Source organism: Xylocopa sonorina, chromosome 1 (genome assembly GCF_050948175.1).
Source record: "Xylocopa sonorina isolate GNS202 chromosome 1, iyXylSono1_principal, whole genome shotgun sequence".
In the NCBI taxonomy this organism is placed as follows: domain Eukaryota; kingdom Metazoa; phylum Arthropoda; class Insecta; order Hymenoptera; family Apidae; genus Xylocopa; species Xylocopa sonorina.
In genome coordinates, this window is record NC_135193.1 from 1,907,688 (window position 1) to 1,922,917 (window position 15,230).

The 15,230-nt window shown below is 34.1% G+C and overlaps 2 protein-coding genes across 3 annotated transcripts in view; one reads left to right on the forward strand and one right to left on the reverse strand.

Annotated features, from left to right (window-relative positions):
• The window catches only part of Alars (alanine--tRNA ligase, cytoplasmic), a 100,340-nt gene that overhangs the window by 38,703 nt on the left and 46,407 nt on the right, over positions 1–15,230 (reverse strand). The gene's annotated exons all lie outside the window — the stretch shown is intronic.
• On the forward strand, positions 771–9,629 carry Bicd (Microtubule-associated protein Bicaudal D). 2 transcript variants are annotated; one of them, XM_076908255.1, is made up of 8 exons: positions 771–1,298; positions 1,609–1,749; positions 1,835–2,671; positions 3,318–3,464; positions 4,276–4,308; positions 5,913–6,342; positions 6,475–6,729; positions 7,647–9,629. In XM_076908255.1, exons 1-8 carry the CDS (start codon positions 1,089–1,091, stop codon positions 7,925–7,927), a joined length of 2,334 nt encoding a protein of 777 aa, XP_076764370.1. In that variant the 5' UTR covers positions 771–1,088; the 3' UTR covers positions 7,928–9,629. The 2 variants fall into 2 exon arrangements, with proteins under 2 accessions (XP_076764370.1, XP_076764377.1); XM_076908262.1 differs by lacking the exon at positions 4,276–4,308 and having other exon boundaries at positions 775–1,298.

Below are 15,230 nucleotides of genomic sequence, written 5' to 3' on the forward strand. Positions count from 1 at the left end.
CCAGAAGTTGATAGACAATGTTTAATACGTTAAGTGCCACACTGGTCTTTACAAAACGCAATATTATTAGACTTTCCGTTTATGCTACGCCAGGTCTTACAGATCAGCACTGGTCTTTACATATGTTTACCAGCTTTTCAGTTAATGGTATTGTGCAGTATTATAAACGAAATAAACATACCACTTAATTAATTAAACAGTAAAATTATTTCAAACAAACTTTTACGATACGAAAATTTCCATTTCAACTTTGTTAACGGTTTATTAAGAAGAAAAAGTTGCCAATTAGTGTGTAAAGGTTCTGTGCTGTAGCAGTAGCGTTGGATATAAGCCAATAGCAGTACAAGTGCGAGCACTCAAATAATGTGAACTGTACGCGCTCTTTGATTGGCTATTGTTTTTCGTTAAGAACTTGATTAACTAAACCAAAATGAGAATTTTAGCGAACGAAAACTTTGAACGAATTGTTTGAAATAATCTCAGAAATCACTTCTCATATGATATCTATAAATTTTTAGGACACGCTGTATATATGAATATGTCTTGAAAATTGAATAGTTAACTAGATTAATGAAGTTTACAAATTTGATCATCGTCAGTAGAAGACATTTCTAATTTTTAAATAGCCTCTTTAACGGTAACACTCATATTATAACTGAAGATAGGAAAGTTTTATTTTAAACAAGAAAAATTGATTTACTCGAAATTTATGCGAACGATTGAGATTTGGGAAACTAGAAGGATCAGAATGTTATGCTAACGTTACGCGCAACAGAAAGGAACGATGGAATGCTGGAACGAAAATCTAGGAACACGGAACATGTGTAGGAACATGTATCCGGTCCGTGTGAATTTCCCTGTGTCCTTTCACCTTAATTTCACATCTGTCAAACGGTTGTGAATTTACGGAAGATGTGAGAGTTCGGAAAGTGGACACGCCAAGAGAATCGCGTAACGAACACTCGCATGATGCCTTGACGTTCAAAATACATAACGTCCGCCGATGCTTCGATTTATTTGCGGTAGTACCGAGGAAATATTCGAAGGGAAAAGGGAGCGAAGCGATCTTGGACGAGGTGCGTACAGCAATGGCCACGACAGAAGGAGTCACGATAGAGGACCTCAGAATCGAGATCGAGAGGCTTTCACGGGAATTAGACTTAGCATCTACAGAAAAAATACAATCGGCCCAATACGGCCTAGCATTACTCGAGGATAAGTCTGCTCTGCAACAAAGATGCAACGATCTCGAGGCCCTCTACGAAAACACGAAACACGAGTTGGAGATCACGCAAGAGGTTAGTTCGACTACTTTTCATATATCAGTACGAGTCAATTGTCCATCTGGCACTGATCGAGGGAATTTTATTATGATCGTGAAATTTCATTTTTTTATTTTTAATTTCCGTAACATATGTTTAGTAGAAAACAGGTCACGATTAGTGCTTATTGATTACCGTATGCTTTGAGATAATTAGTGCTATTCGGTTGCTTATTAACATTTAATACAGATTAATTGTTACTATTATAGTAGAAGGATTTTTTTTATTTGAACTTGTTTGGAGTAATCGTGTAGATATGAGTATCATCGATTTCATTTTCTTGTAGGCTTTAGCAAAATTTCAGACGACTACAAAGTTAACTACAAAAAGTGGCATAGAGCAAGAAGAAACTCTCCTTAATGAAAGCGCCGCAAGAGAGACATCTCTTCAGATGCAAATTATTGAATTAGAAACTGAAACAAAACAGGTACTTGTTCTATTCCCAAGAGATGTATAAAAGTGGTAATTATTTGGTTTTTATATATAATTTTTTCTAACACTGTTCCGTTTAGTTGCGTCATGAACTTGAGCATGTACAAGCTGAACGTGATCATGCATTGCAAGAGCGAGAAGAAGTTGGAAAGGATCACCAACAAGCAGAAACAGAGAGAAAATCCTTGCGTACTATGTTACGTGAATGTAGATTTCGAGAGGCTAGACTTCTGCAAGATTATTCAGAACTCGAGGATGAAAATATCTCATTGCAGAAGCAAGTGTCTGGTTTACGATCCAGTCAGGTGGAATTTGAAGGTGCCAAACACGAGATAAGACGATTAACAGAAGAGGTGGAACTTCTGAATAGTCAAGTCGAAGAATTAACAAATTTAAAAAAAATAGCAGAGAAGCAAATGGAAGAGGCGCTCGAGTCTTTGCAAGCAGAGCGTGAAGCGAAATATGCTCTGAAGAAAGAGTTGGATCAAAGAATTAATAGCGAATCAATTTACAATCTTAGCAATCTTGCACTATCGATTAGAGGTATTACAGAGGATCAAACAATATGCAGTGACGGTGAAGACGATTCCCCGGCGTTACGTAGAATCGAAGCAGATTTGAAAACTCAAGAACCGGGTACCTCTGCTACGGATAAGCAAGTCGATCTATTTTCTGAAATTCACCTGAACGAACTAAAGAAACTAGAGAAACAATTGGAATTAGCGGAATCCGAGAAAGCTCATCTTACGCAAAATTTACGAGAATCACAATACGCTGTTGAGAAAAGCCAGAACGAATTGCAGTCGTTTGTTGCACGTATCGTACAACTGGCAGCTCATGTACAGTCATTGCATCATCTTCACTCGAAGTTGCCTGAGAAACAAAGTGAAGAGACGACGTTAGATAAACTGAATCAGGTAAATAAATATATGCAAGTTTACTTAAGGTATTACTTACGGTAAGATGTATATCATATATATCTGCGCGATTTTTCATAAATTTGATTGTTGCTATGTAATGGTGCAGTTACGGTAAACGAGTGAATGGTTGCTTGCTCCCCACTCCGAGCGAATGTAAGTACGAGACGTGGTCGGAGTGGAGAGCGAACGAGCATTCGCTTGTTTAATGTGAACGCACTATTAAATAGTAACAACCTAATTTATGAATAATTATTATATAGATCATAGATGAGTAATTGCACTTCTTCTTCAATTTCTCCTTTACATTTCGGATGAGCGGCAATAACAAAATAATTCTTTCAAACCAAATTGACTCAATTGAAATCAGCATATGTATGAATTATCCATAGCAATCATAATAAAAATGTATATATAAAGGGGGCCAATAAAATGGAAATAGTTGAAAGAAACAAGTTGTGGCAACATACATAGTTGTACGATGCATATGAGAAACTTCTTTCAGTATTGCTCCAATTTTTATGTTGGGGATCAATATTTTATGACATATGTTTTCCTCTTACATTAGATCTCTCAATAGTTTTTAATTATTTATATTATTTTAGATTCATATGTGAATGTTAATTGATTTTATGGTTTATTGCAGGCAATTGTGCAATATCATCAATGGAGTACTATGTCCGCACGCGAAGTAAGTCAGCTTCAAAAGGATCTGGCTGAGTTAGAAAACGGCTTAACGATATCAGACTCAACACAGCAATTACGTACAGAATTAACAAATCTTAGAAACAAGGTATATACTCATTTATCATTCTTTCCATTTTTTGTTTCATTCTCGTTAGTTCCATTTCTTTATTACTATTCATAGAAGGGTCCAGTTGGATAAGAAGATTAAAAGTGCTCTCAGATCAAATTAGAGTTGATTTGAGTCATTCAACAAAGTTATTAATCTTATCAAGTTATCAAAACAGTTCACACCAAGTTTCAACTCTTCATCTTGTTTGCAGGGGATTATTAGGGAATTTCTAATTTTCGGTTTTTACTCTTATTTTGCATACTAAATGGGATGAAAAAATCCTAAATAAATGAAGTATAATATGGACTATTTTATCACATGTCAAAGAATTTTTTCAGCTTTTTTGATGTGATTGCATATTCTAGATATTTTCTATTTATTTCAAAATTTTTTCATTTAATTTAAAATGCGGAATAGAGCGAAAATTGAAAATCGGAAATTCTTGTATAAAATCTCTCCACCCCAAAATAAAGAATTGAAACTAAATACATAATTTTCCTTTGATAACTTTTCGCATAATTCAAATCGAATTTAATTTGGTCTAAGTATCTGACGATCCCCTTATCCGGGTAGACTGTTCTTGTTTATTTTTGTTTTATGATATCTATTTGCTCATAAATTTATAAACAGCGTGATTGCGGCAAACGTAGCAAGAAGAACGAAAATGTAAGTCGGTGATTGAATAAATTTTTTACCGGTAAAAGCAAAGTATATGTAAATAACAGCAATAAAAACTGTGACTCTGGCACAATGACACTTTTTAACATTCAAAATTTAGACTTTGAATAGAAATTGTGGCATATTTCAGATCCCCGAGTCAGAGAAGAGCTTTCGAGAAAAGGTTGGAACGTGTGGTCCCTTTTACGTATTTACCACAATTATTATAATAACAAATTTATCTTTTGGCTCCTTTAATGATCCGTACAAATTGCTTCTCAATGTCCTAACAGCTCATCGTCGCTTGTGATAATTTCATATTCTTAACTACACACATTCTTGTGGCTACTAGCGGATAACAAGGTATTCGATAATTATTGGCAGAAAATTTAAAGGATGATTCGACAGGCCAAAGCGTGATGAAAATGAAGAATGACAAGGTTCAATTTTCGCTCCTAAAGATGTGAAAATTGAAAATTAGTTAAATACAAAAGTATAAATGATTGGAATTTTTGTTGTGCGTCGTATTGGTAATAAGTTTTTATTACTTTTAATTTCGTTATCTTTGATCTTTGTTTTATTTTGACTATAGAAATCATCCGTTAAAGTTACTCCCACAAATATGGCTGAACACCCTGTATAGAATGGAGCACGTAAATGGGTATATATACACCGAAATATCTCCAGTGATCATAAATGTATGAAAAAATTGTTTATAACGTAAAGTTACACTGATTAAAGAAACGAGAAAATTATTTTCGATTACTTTTTTAGGATTTTAAGATTATCTGTGTTTTGAAAAATGCTATGGCATATTTTTTCTATATTTTTGTAGAGCACGATGTATATTATTAAATTGTAACATAAAAAAAAAGAACACTGATAATCTTAAAGTCTATAAAAAAATGGTCTTGAACATATTTTTAGCGTTTCGTTCAGATCGATAAATTATTCGAGTTTGGCTTGTGCGTGAACAATTATTTCACATATTTATAAATAACGGAGATATGTAAGGAGAGATGTACTAATTTACATATGCTGCGGAGTATGCATCATTATTTCACTAGATTTCAATAAAATCTCTTGTAAAAATCTCGATCAGCTCTGTGTAGTGGATATAAAAAATATCGGCGCACAAACGCAATTTCCAACAAGACATTCTTTGGTCAAATTATAATTTTTGTAATTGTACGAAAGTATTATTAAATTACACGATATTTAGTATACTTGGCCTTAATGAAAATCACCGTATAAATACTGACAAAATATGTACAATTGTGCACCAATAATTTTTGTGATCACTGTGTAGACTGGCATACTTGTTCTCATAAACAAGTTGATATATCATCATCTATTCGAATGTTCTTTTATCGAGTGCTCCAACAAACGTGTACGGATCTAAATCGCTATGCACTGTGGCTTTAAAATAGAATGTGCTTAGGAATAAAAACTGAAAATGAATACTATCCTTCTATTCGTCTCTATTTGCATCTAACGTAGCATGAGTCAGATTCACAGAGCCTGTTTGCACGATGTTCAAACAGACATTCTTTACACAATATCTTACAGTCTTTACAATAAATTACTTCAGCTGTCAGGTACTGTTTCCCTGAAAATTGGAATCAGTCTGGCAATTCTGATCGAAGTTTTTCAAACTGATATTACGCATATATAGTATCGCAATGGATATATAACAAAACGACAAAAAGTGGTTTTGTTTTTTTTCCGTTTTTGTTTAGGGTCACGATATTAATGGAAATATAAAGTTCGTTCGTTGTATAATTTCAGCTTTTGGATACGGAGCAGAGAAGTATACAGCTCGAATCCGATATTTCTACTCTTTCGAAACTTGCCGTAGAGGCCGGTAGCTTCCTTGATTCTGCACAGAACGATTTGCAAAATATTTCGGATGAACTTGCACAACTTTATCACCACGTGTGCACGGTTAACGGGGAGATCCCTTCGCGGGTGGTTCTCGACCACGAGAAGACCAATCCCGATAAGGAGGAAGAGAATGGAAAGATAGAGTGGTGCAGGACTTTGTTCAAGACAGACATCCAAATCAAAGATTTGGAAAGTTTGAGCAAAGCGAAAGAAGTCGCGAAACATATAGAGACTGCAATGGATCAGATAAAGCATCTTCGAAGCGCTGTAGAGCACACAATTGAGCTTTCCAAGGTTAAGGGAATGCAATCGAACGTCTGTAACGTTTGCGAGGGTGAGCTGAAAACAAATCTATTCTTTGCTATAAATTTTATATACCTAATATTGTTTTTAAAGTCAATTATTTTCTTGTCTGTTCAATTAGTGTGCAATTTATAATGTGTCATTCTGTCATTCTGAATTGTAGGATCAGTAAATGAGAACAAGGCGGAAGTGGCGGATTTGCAAGAACAAGTAATTAGACTGAAGGCTTTGCTCTCGGCTAAGCGCGAGCAAGTTGCGACTTTAAGAACGGTGCTGAAATCGAATAAGAACACCGCAGAAGTGGCGCTTACTAATCTGAAAGGCAAATACGAGAACGAAAAGAGTATCGTTAACGAAACGATGTTGAAGTTAAGGAACGAGCTTAGGATGTTAAAGGAAAATGCTGCAACATTCTCAAGTAAGTTGATTCAAACAAAGATTGATTCAAGTTTGTAACAATGTGTATACACTATTTTTATAGTTAGCGATACTTAAGACGATAATTAAAAGAGTATAGTTGATTTATCCTTTTTTTCTATTTTTCTATGTTACTAACCATTGTTACATTAACGCATTAACTTGAAACTAACACGTATTTACTAGCATTCACGCACATTATATTGCTTCTAATCAGTTGCACTATGATTGACTTTGCTGTTGCGTTAGGCATCTGCTATCAACGATACTGCTTCATCTCATAACGAGATATGCTAACATATCTTTACATGTAAATAGTACTTGGTAAGAAAAGTTGGTAAAAACCTCTGGCTAAACAAAATCCTTAACATCTATTATAACTTGCAGAACATTCCCTGTATTCTCACAGTATTCTGATACTCGAACTAGTTTCTAACACTGGAACTACTAGCGTTGAATTTCTATCCAAGTATACCATGCACAGCTGTTCAGTTATTAGTATAAGAGAAGTTATTCGCGAAATTTACTTCCATAATTTTATTGCACCAATTTGGTAATTTAATAAGATGATAAATTATAACGATTCATTATAATTTTTAATTTAAACATTCAAATTTATTTAGTAAAAAATCATAATTTTTTATGTTATGCCTCATATTTACTGTCATTGCGAATGAAATGTCCTAAGTTTCAAATGATGCCAAAAATTTATGTATTAAAAGAAAGAAATTTGAAATCTGTTATTTAGACGGATTTGGTATTTCTAGTGTTGAACGCGATACATTCTTCGTATTAATTTCGTAAGGATGATTTTCCTTCTTACTCGACTAATGTATCGATCGTCTCCTAATCTTTTCTCATGCTCGTTCATGGGCTTCCTCGTATATGGTGTTAATACCCGCTAACCACACTTCTCAGGTCTGCGTGCGATGTTCGCCGCACGCTGCGAAGAATACGTGACACAGGTTGACGAGCTGCAACGTCAGCTGGCCGTTGCCGAGGACGACAGGAAAACGTTGAACTCGCTGTTACGACTTGCGGTACAACAGAAGCTCGTTCTGACCATGAAACTGGAAGAGTTGGAGGTTGATCGGGAGCTACGAAATACTCGAAGACACGCCCCTAGCGCAAACGGACGAGGTAGAATGCGAATGTCGCAACAGACGAACCGTCCCCATTCGAACAGAGATTTCTTCTAGAAAATAATGAAGATGTGGAGCAAACTTTTCTGACAAAAACGAGCATTTTGAACTTTTCAATTGTTTATAATCGCTCACTGTCGAATTATCTGTACAATAGGGCAGCAAATTCAGTATTGTGTTTCTCGAAATTATTTTTCACAGCAACAGTAACTCGATGAGCGAGCAAACAATTTAGCGTTTGATGCTTTTTCCCTTCGTTATTTCAAGTGCAGCGTATTTAGAAACGTTCTTGTAGAGCTAAAGTCCTAGATTTGTAACATTCGACTAGTGGTTGCATGCAAATAAAAATTAAGAACGAATCTTAGAAATGTAGGACCGCAGCGTAGTATTGCCAAAGTATTTTTACAAAATTTGACTTTTTTCAGTGGAAATTAAAGAAAATACGATTGCCTTCATTGGGAGGATAATAAACTTCTTTAACGTATATTAGAACAAGGCGAAGAGCAAAAGACTCGGAAATTTTGAAAGGCTCATGTATTCTTGCATCGATATTTGCTCCATATCATAGGGGTTTTGTAGAAAACTCTGCCTTCTGTTACCAATATTGTTAGTAAAGATATCTGGCAAGCATAACAGAGAGTTGTTAAAACATTCTGTGCTTGAGGATTTATATTCCGAGTAGCACGCTTATCGATATCTCAGTTAAATTGATTTTTAATCGATTACTCTTTCTTTCTCATGAAAGATGCGTTTTAAGTGTATATGTGTTTTATTTCCTATATTTTAGCTGCTATATTTTTCTTTCATAGCTAGATCTACATTTTTACCTTCCGGTATGACGTTGAGTATTATATTGTGTAATCATGGATGGTTCATATATGGTTGTCCGAGTAATTACGATGACCGGTACACCGACTTTTTTCTATTAATGGGAATGCATGGTAAAATGAACGTATACTGGTGTTTTTTTTTTCTTTCTTTTTAAGTAGACAAATGAAAGGAAAAACGAGAACTTTACATTGCATACCATAGAGACAATATTATTGTGCGCTACAGTAGCGTTTATAATCAAAGTAGTATGAAAAAATACACACTTTAAACGTGTAGAATTCTGAGAGAGAAAATCGTATAGTGTAGCAAAGTAACAGAATTAGGGACCTATTCTCAAAGGAACTTTTCGCAGATTAATATCATTGTTTAACCGTGGTAGAGAAGTATCAGTGCATCGTCTCCACACAAGAATTCGAGAATATTCTTCTATATTGCATTTTACATTTTCATTTTTATCGTGGTTTTTTAACGTCTCTGGTACAATGACATTTTAACTCGTTTTTTTTTCTTTTTTTTTTGTTAGACGATACTTATTCTAAACAAATACGATTCTATAGTATTTTATAAAATATGGCATAAATAGACTTTAAATGAATTTTATTTGACTTGGCAGCTTTTTGTTATTGTATTTATAATTATTAGTGCTACTATTGTAGTCATCTGAATATTTATCCTAAGATTTTTAATTATTGTTAATATATGCCGCTATTTATGTGTTTTAATATCTTTTTAGAAATTGGCAGTTGTGCTTTTTTACATGCACTATAACAATCGATACGTAATAGTTTGTCTATAGCGATCCCCGTTTAAAGTAATATTTATTGCAGCTATTCATGGAGAAGAATATAACAGATTCATTACTATACTATGTATAATTGCAATCAGAGGTAGCTGTGTATTATTTACAAATATACAGTCTGCTTTATTTTTTTTTTTTTAATTTTTATTATACCTGTTAATTTGTATACATTTGATATTGCAAAGCCAGTTTTGTCGTGGCTCTCGATACATAAATACGTTTTATGGAAACAGAGTGTTACAAGCGATAGATAAGTGAAGGAGGAAGAAAAATGGGAGCACATGCATAAAATAGTACGACATTGATTGCAGTGCATGTCAACGAAATTTCCATTTCCGTGAAAAATGAAAAAGAAAATATGTTTTACGCGTATATAATGTCTCTGCGAGATATACTAGCGCCGATTAAAGCTTTGCTTATACATATCATTGATGTACCCGTTCAGTTCTTTCAAGTTGCGTTATTGTTAGCATTGTTCTCTTGCATTAGACTCGATTTAGACCACCTTGAAGCTACAGCTAAGCTATAAACCAACGATTGGGCTGTAACCGGTCAGTGTAACATTTTCGATTACCAAAATACAAGTGGTGCTTGACCATTTTATGATTCATTTGATTTGTCGTTTTATCGCAGTAACTAAACAATGCTCAAAGGGACAAATACATGTCCCGGTGAAATTTTGATACGAAGCTATCACTGAATGGATATGTCATTGCTTTGTATAAAAGAGGACTTTAAATCGAGTTTTTAGTCAAGCCTCAAAGTGCGCTTACGCGTGCATTTGTAGAGATACAAGCATAATGTGCTAAGTACATTATGCAGGATATCGAAACGTGTCTTTTCTTGTGCAATTTTGTACAGTTTTTTTTATCGATCCACCTAATTTGCAAACTGTTGCGATTCCTTGTATTCCGAATATTTGTTATTATGTACGCCTCGTTTACGCTTTTATTAGTGATATAATGATATTTATTTTGAATCGTGGCAAAATTTTTATATGAGGAGTATATTCTGCATGTGTACGTAACATATACGTTTATCGTGAACCGTCTATTAATCAAATTTGTTATTAACAATATTACTATTACTATTATTATTATTATTATTATTATTATTATTATTATTATTATTATTATTATTGACAATATTATAATTGTATATTATTGCGATATTGCTCTCAGCTTCGTCGCAGAATCCAGATAAGTACCTAAAGAGAATTTATCGATCGTTCATTGACTATCAATCAATTGATCAGTTGTCACTATTATTATATTTATACCGTATAGCTATCGTATTGCCTGTGTCTATGGTTTTAATCAGGTGCGGAGAACGTTATTTATGTTTTGTTTCCCCTTAGTTAACACTAGCTAACCGTCGATAGAATAAAACTTAATGATCACCCTTTTCCGTTTTCTTTGTTTTTTTCTCCAGTTTTTTTCTTCTTAATTCTCACTACTGTCCGCTAGGCAGATAAATTTCTTGCGTGACTAAAACTTCGGTCCGTAATGTGGAATTTCGCGCGATAGACACAGGTGGTTTTAATTTGTGTCCATAAACCGAGCCAGCTGCGAATCCACCGTCCCTTCCCACTCCTTCACGCCGCCGTCAGGAACGAGCCAGATGAAATATTCTTTCCTTTCACGATTACTCTTACTACCATTAATTATTATATTCTCCATCTGACTTCGTCCTTGAACGTAAAGAAATTCGTCCTCGATTTTTCGCCTTGCCGTCCGCGCTGTCCGAAGGCGACACGAAATCGTTCGTAACAGAATGAGATACGAATGCCAGCTTAGAAAATTCTATAACATAATTCGACAAACGTATTTATGTTAACGACTCATCGTGTACGTTCTTGTTCGTAAGAACAGACGATAGATTCGTAAGAGAAAACGTTATTGAGATGAAACTAACGAAGTTCGGTCGTCAAAGCGCAAAGCTGTAAAGTGACTTTTGCCAAAGACATTCTGTCCTTTCGAAGGATCTTACTGTCCTTCATACACTTCGTCCTTCGCAAAGTTCCTTCGTGTTATATTATACGTATCGGCAGAAACACTTTCTAAACGTTAATCCGTTGAGATCTGAAGAAAAAGTCTATGAAATATTTTTGTTTCTTCGAAAGATAGTATTCTGTTGTTCCAAAGGAGGTGTTCATCCAAGTCTTTCGAAACTCCTTTCGACCAAAATGAAACTGGTAATTATCCAGAAGTTTATCCTATTTGCCGATTTAGTTTTTTGATATATGATCAAGGGCGTGATTTTCTTCAGTAACTTTTTCTTCTACATACAACCGTCGATCTTTTTTAGTTTTTACATGATATTCGCAAAAGTATCACGAATAAATGACCTATAAATATTCATTCACGAAAGCGGACGCGTCAGTTGATTCCATATCGATCGCTTCCCAGTTTATCTTCTATTTAGAATCTATACGAATGGGTTAGATGTGCATCTAGGTGAGATCGGGTTTAGATGAAAGCCCTGTGCACACGCGAAACTATATAAACGCCGCTAACTAGCGATATTTGCGAATATATAAGCGTCTAGAAAATTAAGGGAAACTAACGTTACATGTGTGGAGAAAAATCGAGAGAGAAGTCAAATATCACGTCCCCGAGCATATATCTAGAAACCATCGGAATTTTAAAGAAGAGATCTTATAAAGATTTACCAAAAAACCTCTTTCCTCTACTTTCCACGACGATGCGAGACACGTATCTACTGAAACAGATTAACGCTGCTATATTCTGCTGCTTTGGACTCAATTTATACTTGAATGAATAATAAAGTGTAATTATACGTGGAGCACCGTGCAGATCTTAAACATCTGTAGAAGCAGCGTGTGTATTATATCCAAAGTTTCTTTTTTCTATCTGGGAAGTTATTGAATATCTGAAGAAGAGAGAATAATCAAATTCAAATAAATAATTATTTAAAATTGGCCACTATTTTGAAGAAAACGTAGCGTTTTAACTTATATGAACACGGTAAATACGTAACGTGTACAAATTACATTAACCTCGCACTCTCGTCGAGGTAAGAAATAACTATTTCCTTTTCTTTGTCCTTCTCTGTCTATCGAGCTTATACGGTTAGGAGGAAGAGGAACAAACGATCTGAAACGATCGATATCGTTTGTCGCGGGAGAAAGAAAAGACGAAACGATCGAAACCGTTATATTTTTACATTCGTGGGGGAGACGATCGGAAAGAAGAAACGAGTTGATAAATAAATCTAGAGGGAAAGGGAGAAAGAGAGAAAATAAAGGAACGAAAGTTCAATGAGAAAATTTTTAAAGAACAATAATAAACACCAGAGTCTGCCTGTCGGTCATGGATTGACTAGAAGAAATTGAGATAACGCGAATGACTGGCAGGTAGATTTGCTCAAGGCTTCCATAAAAGCTCTGATTGCGTCCCAATGCTGGTCGAATTCCTGGCGGTGGTGTGTGCGTGTTTAGCTTAGATCGTATTATATATATATATATCGACATATATATATATATATATATATATATATATATATATATATATATATATATATATATATATATATATATATATATATATATATATATATATATATATATATATATAAACGTTAGGAAGTAAAGAAGAGTAATAAAAACAGAACGCTCGAGTGTTGAGTAAATGACTATAGTTATAATCGCGTAAGTTAAGTGATTTAATCGACTGCATAATTTGTGCTCGAGTTATTATTAATTTATTATGCAGTGCATGGATCAGGATGAGATCTTTGGGAACGTCCGTGCGTTTTTTCCACCTTAACAGGGTCCACATTTGTTAGTTAGAACGATGGTCTTGAATATGTCGATCTTTCATCAACGTTTCATTCTTTTTTTTTATCAACTCGTTTACCATTGTTTCGTGTTAGAGAACGTCTGTCAATGTTCAAGCATATTATTTCGTTCAATCTTGTAATAACAATTGTGGAGTAGGAGGGTACTTTACGCTCACTGTATTAGCGTTACGCGAATATAGTTCTGTTATTATAATTACTTAAGAATTTTGGAAAGTATTAGCGATTTGTTTATGCGAGGACATTTAAGTTAAGACTTACCTTAAGTTAATATGAAATACGTAAACTTGTTATTAGTTATTCTATTGGAATTGGGCATTTATAATTCAAGATCACTACTTATAGTTATACAAAATAGTTATGAAAAATGACGACGTAGGGATGAGTTACAGAATGAATTATTACATATAGTATACAATTATTTAGTGAATACAAAGTACTCTCCTTGCTGGTCGTAGAAAAACGGTTTCGTTTTGCGAGGGTCAATCGAGTCATTTAGAAGTAGAACTGATCAACTACAATTTTTATAAATTCCTCAAGTTCCTTTAACTTTTAACGGGATAATGGTACAGGGTTTTTAATATTTTCAATTCGAAATGTTTCCAATCAGACGGAGAGCTGAATTCGGGATGCGGTGAACCATTTCGACGGCAGCGACAATTTAGATATAGCATGATAGAGATATTGATATTCGATTTTAGTGAATTAGCTAACTCTAGATATTAAAAGTATATAACTATTGTACCCTCTAAATAGTAAATAGTGGCGTATATACGGCTACCTTTGTAGAATTAGAACCAGTGAAATTAAAGTCAAGATTGATAATTAGATATTAAAATGATCGTTTTTCTAGCCTTGCTACATCTTCGAATAGGGATAGAAATTTGTACCCCGTTAAGGTCTGGTCTGAGATTATTGACCTGTTCTATTATCAGATCTTTCATTGACGTCGCAATGATCCACTGCAATTTACGAAAAAAAAACAAAAAAGATTAACAAAACGTGTTTATTTTAAATTCAATCGTTCGGAAATTGAATTATTTTGAAAAATTTAATAGTTTCAGGATTTACTTTACGAATAATGCGCACTCGTATTCTATAATAACTATATCATTATTTTTTAGTAAGTATAAAGTATAATAATTGTCGATGATTGTACAGTTCTCCCAAGTTTTGTTAATTCATTACGAAACTAAAGAAGTTTTATTTCATGTTCGAGAAAATGATGTTTTCCAGTAATATGCAGTTAGGCCAAAGCGTTAAAACTTGTTGAATTACACGTGAAACGTGTATTCGCTTAAGTGCAAAGCTGTTTTTTCTGAAATAAAGTAGATATTTGCTCAATTGAAGAAATTACGTTTTAAGTTTAAAGAGATATTAATGATTTATTACATTTAGGAGAGTCTTAATTGATTTAAGACAATACAAATTGAATGTCAATAAATTTATAAAAAAAATGAATATTTTACTCACTTGAAAGAACTTCGATCAAGTAAATTCATATTCGTTCAATATTTTATACAAATTACACTTACAACAGTAACAATCGAAAGTGTGAACCTGTTTCCTTAGAAATTCGTAATGTTTGCTAATAAAAATTAAACTTTCGCGGAAATTTTACGGCGCACTTTGTACATCGTCTTCGACATTGACAGACATTTAGAACGAAGAACTACATTCCGTTTAGAACAACTGCGTACTCGAGTATGGAGACCCAAAAGTATTTGTAAATAGTGTAAATGCACACTTAAATGTAAAATGCCGTCACGTAACAAAAAGGGGAGAAAAAGAAAAAAAAGTATTTCGACGAACCGGATTGCCGAGAAAATTTATCGACGATTTATATGTCCGAGCGACTTCATATATTTTCTCTGTAGACGTGTACGTAATGCAAACCAGTTTATAAACTGT

Bases quoted from the DNA above. Each gene is read 5' to 3' on its own strand.
- Bicd (XM_076908255.1), top strand. From the start codon at position 1,089: ATGGCCACGACAGAAGGAGTCACGATAGAGGACCTCAGAATCGAGATC. The intron at 1,750-1,834 runs GTACTTGTTCTA...TGTTCCGTTTAG, and splicing joins TAGAAACTGAAACAAAACAG to TTGCGTCATGAACTTGAGCA. The intron at 2,672-3,317 runs GTAAATAAATAT...GGTTTATTGCAG, and splicing joins CGTTAGATAAACTGAATCAG to GCAATTGTGCAATATCATCA.